Source organism: Ricinus communis, chromosome 3 (genome assembly GCF_019578655.1).
Source record: "Ricinus communis isolate WT05 ecotype wild-type chromosome 3, ASM1957865v1, whole genome shotgun sequence".
In the NCBI taxonomy this organism is placed as follows: domain Eukaryota; kingdom Viridiplantae; phylum Streptophyta; class Magnoliopsida; order Malpighiales; family Euphorbiaceae; genus Ricinus; species Ricinus communis.
Window position 1 is genome coordinate 1,336,343 of NC_063258.1, and position 23,867 is coordinate 1,360,209.

The 23,867-nt window shown below is 29.3% G+C and overlaps 1 protein-coding gene across 3 annotated transcripts; it reads left to right on the plus strand.

The window, feature by feature from the left end:
- The first annotated feature begins 18,920 nt into the window (after nucleotides 1-18,920).
- On the plus strand, nucleotides 18,921-23,763 carry LOC8279563 (protein ALTERED PHOSPHATE STARVATION RESPONSE 1). 3 transcript variants are annotated; one of them, XM_015724505.2, is made up of 5 exons: nucleotides 18,921-19,467; nucleotides 20,201-21,414; nucleotides 21,830-22,002; nucleotides 22,233-22,459; nucleotides 22,925-23,763. In XM_015724505.2, exons 2-5 carry the CDS (start codon nucleotides 20,283-20,285, stop codon nucleotides 23,652-23,654), a joined length of 2,262 nt encoding a protein of 753 aa, XP_015579991.1. In that variant the 5' UTR covers nucleotides 18,921-19,467; nucleotides 20,201-20,282; the 3' UTR covers nucleotides 23,655-23,763. The 3 variants fall into 3 exon arrangements, with proteins under 3 accessions (XP_015579991.1, XP_015579990.1, XP_002527719.1); XM_015724504.2 differs by having other exon boundaries at nucleotides 18,926-19,467; nucleotides 21,791-22,002; XM_002527673.3 differs by having other exon boundaries at nucleotides 18,930-19,467; nucleotides 21,791-22,002; nucleotides 22,236-22,459.
- Nucleotides 23,764-23,867: the final 104 nt, after the last annotated feature.

Consider the following 23,867-nt stretch of genomic DNA (forward strand, 5'->3'; position numbering starts at 1 on the left):
TAACACGGCCAGGAACACCAGCCCGTGTCCTTAACACGGCCATGGACACGGCCGTGTTGGAGGCGACAGGGGGTATTAATTAAAAGAACGAAGAGAGGAAAAAAAGGAGGATGCTAGGGTTAGAACGTCCCAAACCCTAATTTTTCTTTCTCTAAGGGTTTTCTGAGCTGAAACCAAGAGAAAAGGAGACTTGGATCAAGGTTTCAATCGGATTCCCTTCAAAGATCAGAGATTGGGCGAGGTTCGTTGATTGATTTTCAAATCGAGCAAGAGGAACAAGAATCGATTCAATTGGAGCAAAAGGATTTGGGGCTGTTTACTCTCATCCAAGGGTGTAATCGGGTTTTCTCTACCTTTGCTCATTGTTGTAATTGAATTCTTGTGTATTTTGATAATGAACATGATTAGCTAGATTGATTAAATCCATTAGGATTTCTTTACTATGTTGGCTTAGTATTATATTGTTGGATTGTGTTGGATTAGTTTTGTATTCTTCTTGCTTTCAGTATTAATAAGATAATGCATTATTCATGAGACATTGTGAATTGTGTGTTTAGATTGCTTTGTGTGATTGAGAAGTCCATTTGGCAATTGGAATTTTGAATAGCAAGAACTGGTTAATAATCGCTTAGAGATAAGGATAATTAACTAGCCGGATTAAGAATTAACAAAGCTTAATAGAGGCGGATTAAAGCTTAATGCTAATTTAAGAATCAATCGTTAGGAAGAGATTCCAACTTTAGGTTATTAGATTTAGGAATTCGGTTATCTCGAGAGAGAAACCAAACTCGGTTAAGAATTCTTCCACGGGTAGCATAATTAGACTCACCAATCCTTTATCTTTTGTTTGATTGCCAACTAGTTTAGATTCCCTTTGGGTTTGTCTTCTTGCCTTAGTTATTTCGTTTATCAATCACTCGTGCATCTCCTTTAGGACTTAGCTTGTAGCTATTAGTTAGTTTAGAAATTATTGATCGCTAATTTTAGGTTAATATAACAAAGAACAAAGGAGTAACTCTGGGCTTTCACTTTCCCGAGGAATACGACCTTGATACTCGCCATTAGTGCTAGACTGCATCGATAGGTACACTGCCTTAGATTGTAGCTAACACGAGTAGCACCCATCAGCCTTATTAATACCCTAGTATATGAGAATGTGATATTCAAAGGAGAAACAAGTAGCAAAACCTACACAATTAACCTACACAAAGTTACTAATCAATCTTCCAAGTGCTTTATGTCTATTAATGATGAATATTGGCTATGGCATGGAAGACCTGATCATGCAAGTATGGAGCTTCTATACAAATTAGCCAAAAAAGGAGCTAGTGAATGGACTCCCCAAAATGAAGTTCATCAAAGACAAGCCTTGTGAACCATGTCAAATAGAAAAACATTTATCATCATTTAAGTCAAAAACTATTTTAGTACTTCTAGACCACTTCAACAACTACATATGTACTTATCTAGACCTATAAGAATAGCTAGTTTGGATGGAAAGTCATATGCATTTGTGATTATTGTTGACTACTCCAGATTTACTTAGGTTCATTTCTTTACTTATAAGAATGAAGCCTTTAACATTTTCAAATCATTTGTAAAACGTATTTAGAATGAAAAATGATATTTGATTTCCTCCATAAGAAGTGATCGTGGAAAAGTATTTGAAATGAACTTTTTGAAAACTTTTGCAAAGAATTTAGAATTTCTCCCAATTTTTTCTCCTAGGATACAATAAAAAAATGGAGATGTGGAAAGAAAATATAGAACACTAGTGGAAATGGCTAGAACAATGCTCAATGAGTATAAACTCGCTTCTTACTTTTGTACGAAGGCCGTTAACACTAGCTGTTATGTTGCAAATAGGATTTTTAGAAAATCCTTACTAAATAAAACTTCTTATGAGCTTTGGAATGGAAAAAATCCTAAGGTCTCATACTTTAGAATATTTGGATGCAAATGCTACATTTTAAATACCAAAGACAATCTTAGAAAATTTGATTGTAAAACTGATATAGGAATCTCCTTAAGCTATTCCATATCAAGCAAAGCCTATAGTCTTTAACAAATGCACTTTAGTAGTTGGAGAGTCTGTGAATGTAGTTTTTGATGAATCACACAAGTTTAATATTAGAAAAGGTATTTGTGTAAATGATATTATAAGTGCACTTGAGGAGCTCAAAGTTAATGTTGATGATCCATTAAAAGGGGCTGATAAATCCATAGAGGAGAATCAAGAGAATCAACAAAATCATGATGTAACTCAAGAACCTCAAGCGTTAGAGAATTTATAAAATCTTCGCAATGAGTGGAACTTCAAAAAGGATCACCCTCCAACTCAAGTCATTGGAGACTTGTCAAAGGGTGTAAATACTCGTTCTGAACTAGTAGCTTTAAATAATCTAGCTTTTTTTCTCAAATTGAGCCAAGGACCATTGATTAGGCTTCAAAAAATGATAGTTGAGTGATTACTATACAAGATAAACTCAACAAATTTTAGAGAAACAAAGTGTGGAAACTTGTTCCTAGACCTAAGAATCATTAAAGTATTGGATGTAAATGGGTATTTAGAAACAAGCTAGATGAGCAAGGCTTATTACAAGAAATAAAGCTAGATTGGTTACAAAAGATTACAACCAAAAGGAAGGCATTGATTATAATGATACCCTTGCTCTGGTTGCTAGATTAGAAGCTATTTGGATAATCTTAGCTTATACATGTCACAAGAATTTCAAATTATTTCAAATGGATGTGAAAAGTGCATTCTTAAATGGATTTATTGAGGAGGTAGCCTATGTTGAGCAACCTCCCAGTTTTAAAAGTCATAAATTTCCTAATCATGTTTTCAAATTGACTAAAGCCTTGTATGGATTGAAATAAGCCCCTAGAGCTTGGTATGGAAGGCTTATTTCCCTTTTACTTGAAAATGGATTTTTAAAAAGAAAGGCTAATACTACACTATTCGTAAAGAAACACATACATAATACTTTAATTGTTCAAATTTATGTTGATGACATTGTATTTAGTGATACTATTAATTTCTTTGTGAGGATTTTGCTAAGTGTATGACTAGAGAATTTGAAATGAGCATGATGCGAGAGCTCAAATTCTTTCTTGGTCTTCACATCAAGCGAAGCAAGGATGGAATATTTATCTACCAATCCAAGTACGCAAGAGAACTCTTAAAGAAACTTGAGATGGATGGTTGTAAAGTAGCCAAGATTTCCATGAGTGTCACAATAAATGATATGAATCAAGCTGCCATGAGATTACATTGCAAAGGCATGAACCAAAAGGTCCAAAATGGAAATGCAACTCATGCATGAAAATAAGAATCCAACCTTATAATGAAGCATTCAGTCCATTTTGAAGAATAAAAGCTATTCGGCTATGATAAGGCCTTTGGGCTTAATTCATATTTATATGGATTCTTATCTTTTAGGTTTTAGCTTAAGTAATTATTTTAGTTTATTTTTATTTAATTAAGGATTATTTTATTAGGTGTGAGTTATATGTGTATTGTGTGGAGTTATAAATGAGTGCACATGTTTAGTTGTCATTTGGGAGTTACAAAATAAGGGCCATCAATGTAAAAATAGTCATTTTTAATGAGTTTTAAGGGGAATTAAAGGGAAAACATAGGAAAGCTCAAAAGACATCTATTTAAGTTTCTTTGTCTTGTTTTGGCTATAAATATCAAAGACAAATTTATTTGTAAAGAATAGAATTTTGAATGATAATCTTTGTTTGCTCTTTGTGAGTGTTTTTGCTTAAGTTATTACATGAACTTTGAACTTATCATGCTATTTTTAGTTTGTGGCATTCTCTAACCAAAATCTTGTGTTTGATTCATAACTTATCAAATCATACTTGGTTTCTGGCGTTTGGAGTTGAATTCAAGTGCTAGTTTCATTATTGGAACTAGTTTTTCCTAACTTCACTTGAGGAGATCCTTGGGTTTTGGAATCATCTTGATTGGAGGGTGTTTTCTTGCATTCCATATGTATCATAACTCATTAGTTATTGGGGTGTGTGGTTGCTAAGATGATTATTTCCTATCATTTGGTATCAGAGCTTGCTTCAAGTTGAGGTTTGCTTATCTTTGTGTTTTTTTGTGTTATTAAAAGTTTCTCATCTTCTCTACTTTTTTTTTAGTGTCGAAATCTTTGTTATCAATCTTATGATAAGATGTAGGGTCAAAGAAATGATTGTTATGAAGACTGTAGATAAAATTTTTATTCTTCTAAATCTAAACCTAAGAGGTTAGATAGACAACCAAGTCTAGTTTTTGTTGATGAATTGTCTAAGGAGAACAAAGCTTTAAGAATCAGTCTTGTCTTATTTAAGCATGAGCTTGAAGCATTCAAGATGTTGACTAATAGCTTTCTTAAGCATCTTAAAGATAAAGCCGATTCTAAGCCATCATTGAAGACTAACATCGATGATGTAAAGAAGGTAAATTGCTCTACTGAAGTCAATATAGATTTTGAAGACTTGATAACTGAAGATGGTAAGAAAGACAATGACTTGTTACCTTTGAATGAATTCAATAATGAAGAGTTTGTCGCTGATGGAGAGGCAATGGTTCAGTTAGTGAAGAATGAAAGAGTTTTGTTTGATAAAACCGAGACTTTTGAGCATGTTGAATTTATTGGTACTAAAAATATTATTTGTTCTAAAGTTCCTCTAATCACTATTGTGAAGGAATTGCAGGTTGATGATGGCATTCCAGTATCGTTTGAGATTATATGTTTATTTCTTTGGCAATATTTGGGCAAAATTCGAGGACGAATTTTATTTCAAGAAAGGGGGAATGATATGAATCAAGGCTGCCATAAGATTACATTGCAAAGGCATGAACCAAAAGGTCCAAAATGGAAATGCAACTCATGCATGAAAATAAGAGTCCAACCTTATAATGAAACATTCAGTCCATTTTGAAGAATAAAAGCCATTCGGCTATGATTAGGCCTTTGGGCTTAATTCATATTTATATGGGTTCTTATCTTTTGGGTTTTAGCTTAAGTAATTGTTTTAGTTTATTTTATTTTATTAAGGATTATTTTATTAGGTGTGAGTTATATGTGTGTTGTGTGGAGTTATAAATGAGTGCACATGTTTAGTTGTCATTTGGGAGTTACAAAATGAGGGCCATCAATGTAAAAAACAATCATTTTTAATGAGTTTTAAGGGGAATTAAAGGGAAAACATGGGAAAGCTCAAAAGACATCTATTTAGGTTTCTTTGTCTTGTTTTGGCTATAAATATCAAAGCCAAATTCATTTGTAAAGAATAGAATTTTGAATGATAATCTTTGTTTGCTCTTTGTGAGTGTTTTTGCTTATGTTCTTGCATGAACTTTGAACTTAGCAAACTATTTTTAGTTTGTGGCGTTCTCTAACCAAAATCTTGTGTTTGATTCATAACTTATCAAATCATACTTGGTTTGTGGCGTTTGGAGTTGAATTCAAGTGCTAGTTTCATTGTTGGAACTAGTTTTTCCTAACTTCACTTGAGGAGATCCTTGGGTTTTGGAATCATCTTGATTGGAGGGTGTTTTCTTGCATTCCATATGTATCATAACTCATTAGTTATTAGGGTGTGTGGTTGCTAAGATGATGATTTCCTATCAATAAAATTGGACAAAGATGAGAATAGTAAGAGTGTAAGTGGAAAGCTTTATAGAGGTAATGATCAGCTCCCTCTTATACTTAATCGCCTCTAGATCCAATATTATATATAGTATATGTCTATGTGCTAGATCTCAATCTTGTCCTAAAAAATCTCATTTGAATGCCATAAAAAGGATTTTGAAATATTTGCATAGTACATTGCATTTAGGTCTTTGATATTCTAGAGAAACATCTTTTGAAATAATAGGCTATTCGGATGTCGATTATGCGAGAAGTCTTTTAGATAGAAATACCACTTTTGGAACTTGTCACGTTCTAGGTGAGTGCTTAGTATCTTGGTTTAGCAAGAATAAATTTTGGTTGCTCTCTCCACCGCAGAAGCCGAATATGTGGCGGCGGGTTGTTATTGGACACAAGTCCTTTGGATGAAACAACAATTAAGAGATTTTGAAAAAGAGATTGATCACATTTTCATTAAATATGACAACACTAGTACTATAAATCTCACTAAGAACCCCATTCAACACTCTAGAAGTAAACATATAGATATTAGACATCATTTTTTGACAGATCATGTATAAAGTGGTGTTGTAGCATTAGAATTTGTTGATACTACTAACCAATTAGCTGATATCTTCACAAAACTCCTAAATGAGGAGAGTTTAAACTTAATCAAAAGAGAACTAGGAATGATTGATGAAAATACTCTAACATAATTTCTTCTTGGCAATATCTTGATGAATGGTTTTATCATGTTGTATCAATGCATTTTTATTGTAATATTTATATCGATGTAATCATTTTGCATCTCTATTTTGAGCATATAGAGTATTGAAATTCTATTTGGCACAAGAGATTAACTTTAAATCTTTGTACATTTTAATACTCTTAAATCAAATTAAGTGATCAAATTATGTCTTGCATATTTCTCTCCTCTCAAAAATTCTCCTTTTTTTAAAAACTTTTGCAAAAAACCCACTCGCAATTTAGAAGGGCATCTGTGCTTTATGGGTCTCTATGATAACTCGAAACTGACCCTAAAAGTGAGTTCATGTTTCTAAAACGTGACCTCGGTTCCTAAAAAATATAGTAGTTATGGCTGATTTTTCAATACCGTGATCGCACTTCTCCTCGTTTTCTAAAAAAAGCCATTACAACTTATTTCAAAATGACTTTTAAATGCAAAACTAGCCATTTTCCCTTAAGGCTATATAAGACTCATTCTATATAGTTCATCATTTTCTTTACATACATTACCATTCAAGCTTCAAAACTCTTCCTTTCTCTACTTCAAACCTACAAAACTCTTCTTCAAATTCTTCTTTTTCAATCACGAGGTCAAGAAAATCTGTTGGGAGAAGCTATTCTTCTTCTGAATCCATTCAAGAGAGGATGAAAGAGGTTGATGATGAAGCTAGAATAAAATTCATGAAAATAGAAAGAAAGGAGAATCAAGCAAATCAATTTTTTATGAGGAAGCACTTATCAAACTTGAAATTTCTAAAGAGGTACATTCATTCCTAGAAAATATAAGTCTAAAGGAGTTCTTCCTACTCCAATCCTTAGAGTTCAGGTATGAGAACCTCAAAGCATATAAACTTTAAATTTTTAAATGAATTTCTTAAATTTTATAGATTTTAATCAAACATAATATAATAAAAATTGCATATGAAGTAAATTATTTTGTAAAATATTATATTTATAAGAATTTTACTTTGTAAATTAACAAGCTAATCATATTCTTAAAAAATGAGAAGGAAAGTATTATGGAAAAAAATCCAGTAATACTATTGATGTGTCTAAGTTAGTATTCACAAGTGCATGAACCGTTCTTATAGTATAGCGGTAAATTCACCTCGAGGTCAATCTCTCAAGGAACAATGAGGCCACTTATTATATAGACTAATTATCAATACAAAACAATAAAAGTAAATCTAAACACTCTAAACCAGTATTTCGGAGAATAATATTCATAAAATAAAGTAACCAAACAATAAATAAATATGCAATGCAAATGAAAATATTTATGATCTAAAACTATATGCTAAAGATGGTATTTAGCATAGCCAATTACTTAGTTGTCTCTTTATTTTACTTTAAGCCTAGATTTAATGAATGAGATTGATGAGTATTTTTCTTTAGCCACTTAACTTAATGATGCAACTAAAGTTTCTTCTATCAACATAAATTAAAGCAAAAATGATGTCTCTAATACATTCAACCTAAATATTTTTATAACAATTACTCTTATTAAATTAATATGATGATTAACTAATAATAATAACTGAAATTAATAAAATTATGAAAGTAAAAAAATCACTCATTGAATAAATAAATAAGAAAGTTCATATAAAGTAAAAAGGCTAAACTAAACACTTATTAAAACTAACCTAACATATTTAATCAAATGATCATGGTATTAAATAGAAAGGCATAAAACAAAACCGAAAATAAAAGCTCTACTTATTGAAAAGCTTCTTAGATCTTAAAAGAACAATAAAAACTAAAATTAAGGTGTTTATGGAAGATAAACAATAGAGAAAATAATGGTTGATAAATTAGATGGAAAATATAGTAGAGAGCAGATAGAAGAAACCTCTCCTCCTTCGTCAGAACTAGGTTTGTAGAGATATATATAGAGTAGAGTTCTTTAAGTACAAGACTCCTAAGAACTATCTTCTATAACTCTTAACTATTCTAAATAAAATAAATAATTATTAATGGTCTATAATCACAAAAGACTAATTAATTCCTCTTGGGCCTTGTATAATTCGGCTAAGCCTATGCTTAGTCAGTCCAAGTGTCTTAATCTTGGGACTTCATACAAACATGTCCAATTAAGCTTATTTTTGAGTATTTTTCTTCATATTTTTCTTTCTTGGCTAATATTACCTGAAATTAGACAATGAAACTTAAGTGAAGTAAAAATATATATTTCCATTATGTTATATATATATATAAAATATACTATTAAAGCACTAAAATATCCAAAATATATATACATAATATGGACCTATCAAATACCCTCACAATTAAATCTTTAATAGCAACTTAGGAATTAACTTTTGCAAAAATCATGAAGAACATTCATACTCAGCTTCAAGATATTACTCAAAAGAATCTCGCTAATGCAAAGATTATGTCAATCCAAGAACAACTTGAGTCTTCATATTTTTCTTAAAAATATAAACTCAATCATTGTTAATCAAAAGACTCAAGCATCTAATCCTTCACACATGTTTCACAATAAATAGTTTAACTTATATTCAAGGGATATAAATATGGTGCATAGTCCAAATTATCATAATCCTATTAAAAAGCAAAACCTTCATTCATAAACAAGAGATCAATAGGCATTTATTTTTTATAAAACTTATTTTTCAAGCTCTTTTACTTTTATTTTCTTTTTTTCTTTGCACTCTTTGGATTTAAACTTAATACTTGGAAAATCTCTTTCTTTTTTGAGATGTTATATCTTTTTACGCAAATACAAACATATGGATAATGAATGTAGTTGGTTACTCAACAAAACATATATCAAGATGCTTTGCATAATCATAATCTTAATTGTCTTTTTACGCGAAATCAACATTGGTCATGAAGATTTTCGGTTACTAAACAACTAAAATAAGCGGAGTAGATCATTAAACTTAGAGCTTTTACTTGCCTACATCATATCTCACAAACTTAGGCAAGCTAATTTAATAATAAGAAAATAATAATCTAAATTATACACTTTTAATTATATCCAACTCAAACTTGCCAAACTACTTATCATGTCCATATGTAAGGATTAAACAATTGATCATTCAAGCGCAAATAAATTCACGAGTTCACATATACATATTAAAAACTAACTTAAGAGTTTAAGAAACTTGGCATAATAGCATTCTTTTATTGACTCTTATATAGAATAATAGCAAAAAATGGAGTAAAAAATTTAAAACTTTACAAAAATCAACCAAAGTTGCTAATTCACATGGTATATTAATTAAATAAAGAAGATATTCTATTTCCCTCTCCCATACTTAAATTTGACATTATCCTCAATGTCATTGCATATATAAAATAAAGAACAAGAAGGGAGAAAAAAGATAGAACACTCTCCTGGATATTAGGATGCATAGAAAGCCATGAATTTGAATTCCAATCTCCACTATCCATAACTTAAAAGCACACTTGTACACACATCATTGATAATTATAAAGAAACAATAAATTTCTAAAAAATAAATCTTAGAAATAAATTCTAAAATAAAGTCCTAGATAAATGGCATGGCTATGTATGTTAAAGAGATGTGTGTTTTTTAGAGGCAAAAAGGAAAATAAAAATTATATTTAGGTATATTTAGGGTCTAAAGATAATGGATTTTAACTTTAAAAAAAATAACTCTATTATTACTAAGATTAATCTCTCTAATTTTTATATATTTAATTAATTTAATTTTGCTCAAAAATCAACCTTTTTTACTTAAAAATCGCACTTTTCACGCATACCTCATGGCCTTCTCCGCATCTAGTGGATTATCATCTAGTTGTGCATCTCCTGTGCCTCGCGGCTCGTGGTGCTCCTCAATTGTTGTCACACACGTGGCATTCTCTGCGCCTCGCGGATGGCTGCCTATTGTTGGCCCATCTACTTGCATGTTGTTGTTGCTACGAACCCATGCAACTTTGGGTTGCGGCAACTTGGCTCGCGTGAAAGTTTTTTTAAAGATAAATACTTGTAACTAACTTTTATATACTTCTAAGGGCAAATAATCAAATAAAAACATAAATTTGAAGGAAAACAGAAAAAATTAACTAGGAAAATCACTAAGACTAAGAATAACTAATATCAACTACATAAAATTTAAGTAAGTCCCAACTAATGACAAGCATATAAACAACTAACTTCTAATCCTACAAGAAAATGACACATGCCTAAATTTAAATAATTTCCAATTACTATTTTCTCAATAATCAAAGAATGTTCAACACATTAAGCACAAAATATCCATATAATAACATAAGTTTAATTAAACATGAAAGCCTAAAAAAAATTGACATGTTGCCACATGGAGAGATATTATCTTTTATAAATCAAAGAAGGTAGGTATATTGACATTTTCTTTGTAGGCCTACAAAGTATACATAAAACACTAAATTAAAAATAAAAGAAAAATAACAAAATGAAAATAATATAAATGCATAAAAATAAAATATAATTACTAAGTTTATTGTCTATAGCTAAACATTCCCCATTATGCTTATGGCAGATGTTCATTCATACACTCCATCTCTTGGTCATAAGCTATTCCTTTCAAGTATATGGCTTCATACTTTTAATACGAACATCTAAAGTATCACGAAAGCTCTTATCAATTAAGAATGAAATATCATCATATAATTGTCCATAAACAAGAGAATCTAAATAATTATACAAACACTTATCAATAGTAAATTTAGGAGATAAAGTTAGAGAATTAAACACTTTAAATTCCATAGTTTTTCCTAAACTGTCATGGTGAGCCTTCCATTATGCACATCAATAACTATTCTACTAGTTGCTATGAAAGGTCTATCAAGGAGTATGGTTTACTCATTATCTCTTGTTGATGTATTTTCCATATCAAATGCTACAAAATCAATAGGAATTATTAACTTACCTACTTAAACTAGCAAGTCTTCCATTATACCTTTAGGATGTTTTATTGATTTATCTACAAGTTATAGAGACACGGTGGTGGGATTCAATTCTCTTAAGCCAAGTTGTTCATATATCAAATAAGGCATCAAGTTGATGCTTGCTCCCAAATCCAACATGGCTTTTGTAACATGCTTAATCACCCATTGTAATATCAATAGTAAAGCTACTAGGATCCTTCATCGTAAGAGGCAACTGATGTTGAAGCATTGCACTTATTTTTCTTGATGCTTATACTTTTTCATTGTTCGTATATCACCTTATGTTGGTTTCAATTCTTTAAAGAACTTTGAATACGTTGGCTTATTTTTTATAACATCCAACAAAAGTAAATTAGTATTAACTTTAGAAAGTATCTTAATAATTTCATAAAATTGTTTGCTCTCTTTAAGTCGGTTAAGAAAAGGACTATGTGGCCTATAAGGCTGAGCTGCCTTATGAAATTCAGGTGTAAAAAATGGTTTCTTCTCTTTCTTCTCAAGCTTAAGATTAGACTCTACTTTTTTTCCTTTTGCATGCTCTCTTCATTAATTTTTACTTCTACTAATCCATCATCTTTATGTGTACATACATAAGAAAAAAAATTCCTTTCAATTTTCATATCAATTTTATTATTAATAATCTCACCTTTTTTAATAATGGTAATAGAATTGGCTTGTTCATGTTGACTTAATAGTTTCTCTTTCTTGAGCTCTTGAACAACTTCAACAATTTGTCTCATTTGAGCTTCTAAATGTTTCATTGAAGCCTCAATAGAATTTATCTTTTTCTCATTCCTCTCCATTCTATCATGAGAATCCATCATAAATGATTAAAGTATTTCTTCTAAACTTGGCTTTCTTTGTTGATTGGATTGAAAGTTTGTTCTTGATTTTGAAAGGAAGGATTGGTGTTCCTTTAAAATTGAGAATATTGATTTTGGTAATAAGGTTGATTTGGATTTTTCAATAATTATGGTGGTTTTTGGTCGTTGTTTCTCCAAGAAAAATTTGAATGTTTTCTCCAACCTGAATTATATGTGTTGGAATAAGGGTCCGCCTAGGTTGATAAGAATCCATAAAATTTGCTTGGTTATACATATTTCCTCTATGATTATTAAAAAGATGAACAAACATTAGCACTATGACCACAAATACTATATATCTCATTGTTTGATGTGTTTTTGGTTGAAGCAAGCATCTTAATTTGCTTTATCAATTCAGTTATTTGCAAGACCATCTTATTACTAGTTACTATTTCATTCACTCCTGTCTGTTGATATGAGTAAAATATACTCATAAACTTTTGATAAACTTCATTCCAAGTTCTCAAAGAATTAGGAGGCAGTGTCATTAACCAAGCATTTTCTCTTTCTTTCAATGAATAAGAGAAACAACTCATTCTCAATTGATCTTCATTTAATCCAAATAATAGAAAAGTATGAACTATAACATAAAATTCTCTAATGAATGTTAATATTTCACTAGGCATACTATAAAATGAAGGAAGCATATTAAAATAAATGTTCTTAAGTTCATAAATTCTAGATGCATCGCCTAGAACTATGTATGAAGTAGTGTTACCAATTATAGGCTGTGCAAAATCTTTCATAGCCATTCGCCTTTTAGCTGCTACTTCACTTGGTGGGTTTTCCATGATCTCAACTTCTTCTTTTAATTCCTCTTCAATTTTTTGAGTTGATGAATCACATAATTTAGTTTTCTTTCTTCGCATACAAAACAAAAGAAAATTTCAGATCTAAAAATTTTAAAAAAAATAAATAAAATAAATCACAAAACAAACATAAGAAAATTATTCAATATAATAAAATTTGGACACGGTTACCGGGCAACGGTGTCAAAAACTTGATGTATCTAAGTTAGTACCTGCAAGTGCATGAACCGTTCTTATAGTAAAGCGGTAAATTCACTTCGAGATCGATCTATCAAGAAACTATAAGGCTATTTATTATATAGATTAATTATTAATACAAAATAGTAAAAGTAAATCTAAATACTATAAACCAGTATTTTAGGAGAATAATATTCATAAAATAAAGTAATCAAACAATAAATAAATATACACTGTAAATGCAAATGCCTATAATTTAAAACTATATACTAAAGACAGTATTTAGCACAACCAATTACTTAGTAATCCCTTTGTTTTACTTTAAGCCTGCATCTAATGAATGAGATGGTGATGTGTTTTTTTCTTTAGCCACTCAAACTAATGATGCAACTAAATTTTCTTCTACTAACATAGATTGAAGCAAAGATAATGTCTCTAATACATTCCACCTAAATATTTTTATAACAATTACTATTATTAAATTAATATGATAGTTAAATAATAATAATAACTAAAACTAATAAAGATATGAAGGTAAAGAAATCACTCATTAAATAAATAAATAATAAATTTTATATAAAGTAAAAAGACTAAACTAAATACTTATGAGAACTAGCCTAACATATTTAATCTAATGATCATGGTATTAAATAGAAATACATAAAACAAAACAAAAAATAAAAGCTCCTTTAAAATCTAGAATCCTTCAAATAGGAAGATAATTGGTCATCACTTTCAATTTCTTGAAAAGCTTATTAGATCTTAAAAGAACAATAAAAACTAAAACTAAGGTGCATATGGAAGATAAAGTGTAGAGAAAATAATGGTGGACAAATGCATATGGAAAATGTAGCAGAGAGCAGATAGGAGAAACCTCTCCTCCTCCTTCAAAACTAGGTTTATAGAGATAGATATAGAGCATAATCCTCCTTTAAGTATAAGACTTCTAAGAGCTATCTTCTACAACTCTTAACTATCCTAAATAAAACAAATAACTATTTAATGATCCATAATTACAAAAGACTAATCGATAAGAACTCATCTAACATAAGAAATCCTACTCTAACAAGGAATCCTAATGATGCAAATCTACTAGCTAAAAGAATCATATTCGGACAAGGAGTCCTACTTCAACAAGGAGTCCTACTCCAACTAGGAGCTCTACTCCAATAAGGAGTCATACTTCCACAATGAGTCACACTTTAACTAGGAGTCCTAATGATATTGTAATCTAAATGACATCAAGAGTTCAAGTGACATTGAGAATTCTAATCCAACTAGAATTTAAGATCCACTTTACATCCATGTGGCCTAATTATAAGATCCAAGGCTAAGAAGATAAAAGAAACTCTCAATGGGCTTATTCAAAATACTTAGGCTAAGGACACATCAAGGCTTGAAGAGTTGGATTCAAATTCAAAGCTCATTAATCTAATTCAGTTTATTGGGCTTGAATGAATCTAATATGAGATTAATGAACATAAAGGAGCGTATAAGAGAGTTTGGGCCCAATTAGCTCCACTAAAGATGGCTCATGCATGCGACTTAAAGAAACTAAGGTTTCTTACTCCTAATGGGTGGCTATGTAGTATTTTAGGAGTATTAGGACTTTATTTTTAGTTATCACTTTTAGTTAGAATATTTATTTCTATCTTATTTGAGTTGTAATTCTTTAATAGCTTAGAATTAGGATTTTCTAAAGGCTATAAAAGCCTAGTACGAATTTTCAATTTCAAAAATTAATGATTAATATATTTTGTAAGTTTATACTCTATGTTTAGCTCTTGTTTAAAGCTAATTTGAAGTTATAAAGTAATTTATTATTTGTAGCGTTTAAACCGACTTATTAATTTAAAATCCATACTAAATTATGGCGTCTTCTACCTTTAATACCTTAGGTTTGATAATTTAATATACTTATAGGGTCTAAGGTTTCCATTGATCTGGCTCTAGATAGACCTTGGACAAAGAATGCAAACTTGTATATGGGTTTAATCCTTCAATATAGGTTAGGTTCGTATCACTAATTAATCCTCATTAGCCTCGTATAATTCGGTTAGGCCTATGCCTAACGAGTCTACGCGTCTTACTCTTAGATCTTGACACAAACATGTCCAATTATGCTTATTTTTTAGTATTTTTCTCCATATTTTTCTCTATTTGCTAATCATATCTGAAATTAGATAATGAAGATTAAGTGAGATAAACTATATATTTTCACCATATTATATATATATAATATGCTATTAAAGCACCTATGATTACAAATTTTCTTGAGAAGAAAGAAAATAAGAAGAGAAATAAGTTTTATTTTCTTTATTTTATTTTTCTTTTGTTTGGATGAATGAAAAATAAAAAAGGAAATCATCCTTTTTTTTAACCTTTTATTTTAAAATAGAGAAAAAATAGAAAATAGAAGATAATTATTATTATTTCTCTTTAATTTTTATCTTTTTAAAGCAATTTTGCTCTCTTATTTTCTTTCTTCACTTTCTTTTTTCTCTTATTTTCCTTTAAATAAATTTTTGCATTTTGTAACATGAAACTTTTATTCGGAGTTAATGGATTTTATTATATTATACTTTAGTACGATAAATGAATAATATAATTTTTTTGACAAATATAAAACTAATAAATCATAGATTTTAAACAGTAAACTTTTTCAACTGACATATTATCAAACTTGTTATTAAAAGAGTTTTAAATATATCACAAATTCAGTTAACATATTTTTTCTAACCATAATAATTTTTTTTGAAGGTTGTAACTATAATAAGTTAAAAATGCATTAATTTAATTCTCGTTGATGCCAAAAGATGGCATTGAAAATTAGTATTTAATTTTAAATGCCAAATACAATAAATATTAAAAATATTTAATGCTAAACCTAATCTACAATTAGAACATTATTAAAACTTTTAGTTGGCTATTTTAACTTTGTAGTATTGATATTTTTTAAGCTTTAGCCATCAAAAAATATATCTGAAACCATTAATAAAAAACTAAAATTAATAATAATGTAATGTATATAATTTCTTTCATAAAATATATATAAACAAGAAAATAAAAGTCAATAATGAAAAATTTATTAAAAGCAAAAAGTTACTCAATTAAAAATACTAATTATTAACTCGTATATTGCATATAATAGTTGTTATTATCTTAATTATAAATAATAATGTAAAATAAATTTATAAAAATATTAATAGACATCTAATATTTTATAGTCATTATCATTAAAGTATATTTATCTGTCTTTCTTAATAACAATATTAATATTTTAGAATTTTAAAATTCAATAAATGTAAGTATCATAAGGATATTTAATAATTAATTTATTACTTACATATAAAATTAGTGATATAAATATAGTTAATATGTTATTTTTAATTAATAATATAATTAGAAAATTAATTTATTAGTTAATATAATATTACATATATAATTAAATTATTATTTTCTAAAATTACAATTTCTATTTAATTAAGAAAATAACTTACTAGTTAATATATTATTTATACAATAAACATAAAATTATACATTAGTATAATATTTATATATCAAAATTAAATATATATCAAAATAATTTATATATAATAAATAAATATACAATTTAAAAACTAACTTTTTGAAAAATGTCTGCCCTAATCTAATAAATAAAGTACATTATATAGTCCATTTTAGAGATTGGCGACTTACATATTCAATGGCTTTAGCATTTGATGTTCCCAAAATAAAATGGATACTCTTGGGTTGATGAATTCAATAATAGACGTCTATTTTTAATTTTTTTCTCCTTTTCGAGTCTATTCGAAAGAAAAGTCAATATTTAATCGTGAATATCTGAATAGGACGAATCGTCCTATGGATATTTTTGCTTTAGAACAAAACAATTAGAATTATATATAAATAATTTCAAAAAAAAATAAAATATATCTTTTAATATTTAAATTATTGTCAAATTAAAATACTAATTTATAAATTATTATAATATTATAAAACTATTGGTTAATTAGAAAATTAATTTATATATATGTATATATATACTAGTTTTACTTGTCACATGCAAGTTATAATAATAATAATTATTATAAAATTATAATATAAATTTTTTAGTAAATTAATATATAATAAAATATTTATTAAATATATTTAACTATTTATAAAATTTTTTATTTGCAGTATAGTAGATACTCATATGTTTATTATATATTTTATAAACTTAATAAATAATTAGATTTTAAATATATTTAATATAAAATTATAAAATATTGAAATTTTTAGTTTATTAAATTTTATAAATTTTATGTTGCTTAATAATTATTTTTAACAGAATTATTATTATAAAAAATTATTTTAACTGAATAATTATTTTATATTTTCTTAAAATAATTTGATTATTTTATTTTAATAATCATTTAATATAAAATATTGAAATAAAATCTCTATATTAATAAATAAAAATATACAGACAAGATTCAATATTCTAATTTTAATATTTTTTTAATTTTTAATTTTATAATATAATACTTTTAATAGTAATACTGTTATAATTAAATAAAGATAGAACTTTTATTTTTAAAAGAAAAGATAGTAAAATAATAAAGAAAAATTAATTTTAATTTTTCATGATAAAAAGACTAAAATATTAATACTAAATAGTATATAAACATTAGAAAATGTAAATAATATATTGCATTGGATTCACTAAAATAGAGTAAGAATGAAATTTTTAAATCTCAAGTATTTTTTATATTGTATGCAACTTAAAAAATTAATAATGAAATATAATTATCAAATTCGATATATCTTGATAGATAATTAGTTTAGTATATAAAATTATATTGATACATAAAATAATTCACTTACAATAATATTACTAATAAGATATTATAATAGAAACGAACCCATGAATTAATATCAATAAAATAAAATTAAAAGTATCATACTATTTGTTTTGACTTATTATTTCTAATTTTTATTAAAATTTATATTTAGTTATTTAAAATTTATCATAGGTAGTGCGATACAATAATTCACCTATTTCTTATAGGATTAGGAATGTATATAAAACTGTGATAGGATTATAATTCAATTTTTTTAAAATATAAAATATAAGATTTTTATTAATAGAAATTTATAATTATACCTTAAAATAAAATAAAACCAATAATGATATTAAGGAATTACATAAAGTAAAATTTTACGTAAAAATTTTAATTGTATTGATGGTAATTTATTAATAGTTGCTGAAAATTGTTATGCTTGATATACATTTTTTTTTCTTTTGAATGAGTTTGATGGTATAAACAACATCAACAATCTTTTTATTACTTTAAAAAAAAAATTGAAAAGACCCCACACATATTAAAGGACTAAATAAAACTTATGTAAAGGAAAACTTATAAATATCCTCAAAATAATATAAAACAATACAATATAATAATAACAAGAAATATAAAAAGATTTAAAATCACAAAAAAGAAATAAACTAAAATATAAAAATAGAAAAAGTAAATATATAATTTATAAAGGGAGAAATATGGGATAACTATCATCCTGATTATTAATAATGGTGGTAACTTATATAAAAACTAAAAGAAATAAAATTTTAAATTTATACAGAATTTAAAAATATATATATATATATTTCCTTTCAATCAAAATTAAATTAAATAAATTATTAAATAATTATAGTAAAATATAATTAAATTAATTATATATAAAATTAGTAATTATAGATTAATTTTAAAAATATTTTAATGATGCATATATTATAGAAAAAAGCTAATAACTTAAAAGCACCACCTGTAATGAGGAGAATTATATTCCTAAAATTAAAATAATAAAATAAAATCACAGGACATGCAAGAGTGTCAAATCTATTTTTTCAAAAATATAAAATTAAAAGAAGATAAGCATAAAGACACCTTTTTTTTTTATCCTCTTTTTTAATTTTCTGATAAAGAAACAAAGAAAAAAAGAAAAAAAAAAAGAAAGAAAAGGGGCAACAGAGAATGGCATTGACGAAATAAAAACAGAAAAAGAAGGGCATTTATATACAGCTGTCATATTCCCTGCTTCCTCATCACATTTCTTTGTGTTCCTTTCACCTCTCTCTCTCTTTCTCCCACTTTAATTTTTTGTTTTCGTTATGTTTTTTTTGACCGTTGCTTCTCTCTCCTCTCTCTATCTCTCTCAACGTCTCTCTTTAGTGTCTGCGTGTGTGTTACAAAGTGACACTGCTCTTCAACATCAACCAGTTTAGCTCTGCTCATTCTGTTCCCTGCCTGCATTATCACCACCGCCACCACCATCGGTATGTACTGTAATGTAATGATTCTTTACTCTTATAACTGTTTGTTCATCATCTAAAGCTACTTCTCTTAGATTTCTTTTTAAAAAAAAAAATTATTTCCTTTGTAATTATAGTTTTGAAGATTTTGGTTCATAGCATTTGCAGAGTTATAGTTTCCACTGTGAATTTGATGAGTCAAAAATTTTGTGCTCTTTTGTCTTTTCTTTAGAACATAATTAGAGACCTTTATCTTCTTTTCTTGTCTCTTTTCTTCTTTAACCGCCTCGTAACTGTAAATCATAATAATTCTTCAATTCAATGTAGACCATCCTTTAATCATTATCATTATAATTATTATTATTATTATTATTATTATTATTATTATTATTATTATTATCTTTATTCACTGTTCCTTTTTTCACTTTATCTGTTTTTTTAAAAGAATTATTAATTATATTTGATTTTATTTGTATTTAAATTTTTGGTTTGTTGCTGCTTAGTGGGCAAGTAGTAGATAAATCAAGAAAATGAAGAATCTCCGTTGTTTTTAATCTGCATTGATTAAGTTTTTATTTTTGTTTCTGTTAACTTATAAATAAAGAAAAGAATCGATTTCATGCATGTAAAAAGAATTTAGAAGAGAAAGCATTCTGCTTTCTGATTCACAAGGAAATTCTTTTTCCATTGCTTTCTGTTTCTTGCTGCCTAAGTGTTTGATTTGATCATAAGCTTCTTCTCTGTTATCTTGGAACAGATAAGAGAAAATCCATATGAATTTAGTGAGATATAAGAAAGGGTATTGTTGGGATTTAAGTTTTGATTCAAGAAAGTGAGAAATGGGATGTTCCACATCAAAGCTAGATGATGAAGAGGCAGTTCAGCTGTGCAAGGATCGAAAACGTTTCATTAAGCAGGCTGTGGAGCAAAGAACAAGGTTTGCTACTGGACACTTGGCTTATATTCAGTCCTTGAAAAGAGTTTCTGCAGCTCTTCGTGATTATGTTGAAGGAGATGAACCTAGAGAATTCTTGTTAGACTCATTTATAACTCCACCTTTTACGCCAGTAAAGAAAACAAGTCCAGGATTTATCTCAATTTCACCGGGTTCCTTCTCGCAACCAGCCATTCAGTTGGGAGCTAATTCAACTTTGAAAGTAAATTACTTAAGGTCTGTTGGAAACCAAGCTGTTTCAGTCGAGGAAAGACCCCAATCACCGGAAACGGTCCGACTTGAAGCTTACTCTCCTGCATACCAATATGGATATGATGGATACTATGCAATGCAGTCATCACCTATGTATTCATCATTCTTCTCTTATTCACCCAACAGGAGGCCCAATATTCCTCCTCCTTCACCTCAGACTTCACAATGGGATGGCTTTTGGAACCCATTTTCTTCGTTAGACTACTATAGCTATCCTACTCGCAGTAGCCTTGATCAGATGGTTATGGATGATGACATCAGAGGACTGAGGCAGGTTCGAGAAGAAGAAGGGATTCCTGACTTAGAAGATGAAACAGAACACGAAGAAACGGATAACAAGAAGGTAAATGCAGCAGAAGAGCAAGCTAAGGTTGATGCCAGTAATGTTAAAGAAGAAGTGCTTGTTGAAGATGTTGACGAGGATGAGGAAGATGAAACTGATTCTGAAAGTGAATGTGGATGTGAATGTGAAAATGGAAATAGTGAATTGCAATCACAAGGTAGTGCCAAGATAGATTTATCACGGGTTCAAAGTTCAGGACAAGTTGAAGTTCGTAGTCAAGAAATGTCAGTAGGTGATGGAGAAGCTAAGGCAGAAACACCAGCTTTTACTGTCTATGTAAACCGAAGGCCAACAAGCATGTCAGAAGTTATCAAGGATCTTGAAGATCAGTTCATAATGGCTTGCAATTCAGCCAAGGAAGTTTCATCATTATTAGAATCTAGCAAAGCTCAGTACTCATCAATGTCAAGTGAGCTGACAGGTTAGACAATTTTAAGTTAACTTTGCCAGAAACAATTTATGCATACATTAGCAGTATAACTGCACCAAATTCATGACTAATATATATCTGGGTGCAATATAATGCCTTTCTATCAATAACATATTATGATTTTGGGTTGAAGCAATGGTGTCTTCAGACTTTGAATATGTTCCAGTGTACCTCACCATTCTCCAGATCAGTTTTTCCTTCCTAATGATGTAGAAAGTAGATAAAAGTATATTATTTGCAGTTACAACTTTATAATATCAAAAAGCACACAGGGAATCTTTCATAATATTCTAGGCTCTGTGGTAATGGCCATCTATTTTATTTTTAAGGATACTGGATATCAATTGAAAAGGTTTTGCTTCTACAGCTATGAAAATGCTGAACCCTGTAGCTCTGTTCCGCTCAGCTTCTTCTCGCTCATCTTCGTCAAGATTTTTGGTCAATTCCTCAAGTTCTAGAGATGAAGGTTATGAAAGCAATAGTGACTTCTCAGAGGAATCCTGCATTCTCTCTGGTAGTCACCAATCAACATTGGACAGATTATATGCCTGGGAGAAGAAACTCTATGAGGAAGTCAGGGTATGCTTCTATTATTTCCACCAACTATTGGGAACTTAATCCTGATGTCTTAAATACAAACTTGAGCCAAAACTCCTCTTTAACCTTCCCCATTTGCTTTTGTTTTTTTTTTTTTCTTACAACGTACTTTTAGGTGGAATATGTTGAAGATGTAAACTGTTGACTATAAATCATGTGTTTAGGCAAAGAGACACTAATGCAAGAAATTTTCCAATTGCTACTTTCTTAAGCAGTCAGGAGAAAGAATTCGAATTGCATATGAGAAGAAATGTATGCAACTCAGGAACCAAGATGTAAAAGGAGAGGATCCCTCTGTGGTGGATAAAACAAGACTAGCCATTAGAGATCTGTACACCCAGTTGCAAGTTTCTATACACTCAGCTGAAGCTGTTTCAAAGAGAATAGAAGCTTTAAGAGATGAAGAATTGCAGCCTCAACTTCTGGACTTGGTAAAAGGGTATACCACTCATCTTCCTAAATAGTTTTTGTATACCATTCATTCTCGTATACAAATGGGCAGACATGATAGCATCTTTCTATGTTTAGTCAAATATTAAATTGCTCATTTCTCTTCACCAAAATGGTTTTTCTCTAGAACTAGAACCATTGGAGAAATTTCCTAAATTATTATAGTAGGTAACTTTCAAATAATTTCAGCAAAGTTCTTCCTACTAGAAAGTTTATTATTTTAGGTAATTTTCTTTTCCTTTTCTTAGAATTAAAAAAGAATCCAAGATTACAGTCCTATATTCATTTATAATGCCGTGGTTTTCTTATCTTTTTTTGCTTTGTATCATAAAACGCCAAGAAAGCAAAAGGGCTTTTCAGATTCTACAGGCATAGAACTTAAGTAATCCAGTACGAAGATAAGCTTCTCAAAATATCATGCTTGAAACTTATTCTTCTATTTCACATGACGCAGGTTAGCAAGAATGTGGAAAGTAATGGCTGAATGCCATCAATCACAACGCCAGACATTAGATGCAGCCAAACTTTTATTAGCAGGGACACCATCAAAATTGGATGCGAAGAGACACTCTTCCATGTCAATTGCTGACCCCCAACGACTAGCCAAGTCAGCTTCCAATCTTGAGACAGAATTGAGGAATTGGCGAGCCTGCTTCGAGGCATGGATCACTTCTCAGCGGTCCTACATGCATGCACTAACAGGCTGGCTCCTTAGGTGTTTAAGGTCAGATCCTGACACATCAAAACTGCCATTCTCCCCTCGTCGGTCCAGTGGGACTTTTCCAATCTTTGGACTTTGTATCCAATGGTCAAGGTTTCTCGATGTGATCCAGGAGATGCCAGTCCTTGATGGACTGGACTTCTTTGCTGCTGGGATGGGATCACTTTATGCACAGCAGCTAAGGGATGATCCTACCAAGGCTAGCTCTAGGAGATACGGAGCTGGGATTTTAAACGAATCCAGCTTGAATATGGAACTGGTGGAGGTGGGTGAAGTAGAAGAGGTAATGACTGCAGAGAAAATGGCTGAAGTTGCCATAAGAGTACTCTGTGCTGGAATGTCGGTTGCTGCAAGTTCACTGACAGAGTTTTCTGTTAGTTCTGCTGATGGATATGCAGAACTCGTTAAGCAATGGGAGAACCAACCCCGATTGCTGCATAGTTCTGGCGGGACTGGAAGGTAGTTCATGATATTCTGGTAGTTAGTTTTGTCATGGTTGTCAATGTAATCATTTGTCATAATATAATTGACAAAGGAAATATAGAGCAACTACTTTCCGCTGCTTCAGCTAACATAATACTCAACCCTGATTTAGTTAACAACTTTACTTAAAGATCACATCTTTAGAAAGGCTGAATACGTAGTTTTACTCGTAAACTTTATCAGTTTAGAAAGG

Excerpts from the sequence above, each read along its gene's own strand:
- LOC8279563 (XM_015724504.2), top strand. The coding sequence starts at position 20,283 with ATGGGATGTTCCACATCAAAGCTAGATGATGAAGAGGCAGTTCAGCTG. Across the intron at positions 21,415-21,790 it reads AATGTCAAGTGAGCTGACAG|CTATGAAAATGCTGAACCCT; the intron begins GTTAGACAATTT and ends TTGCTTCTACAG. Across the intron at positions 22,460-22,924 it reads CTTCTGGACTTGGTAAAAGG|GTTAGCAAGAATGTGGAAAG; the intron begins GTATACCACTCA and ends CACATGACGCAG.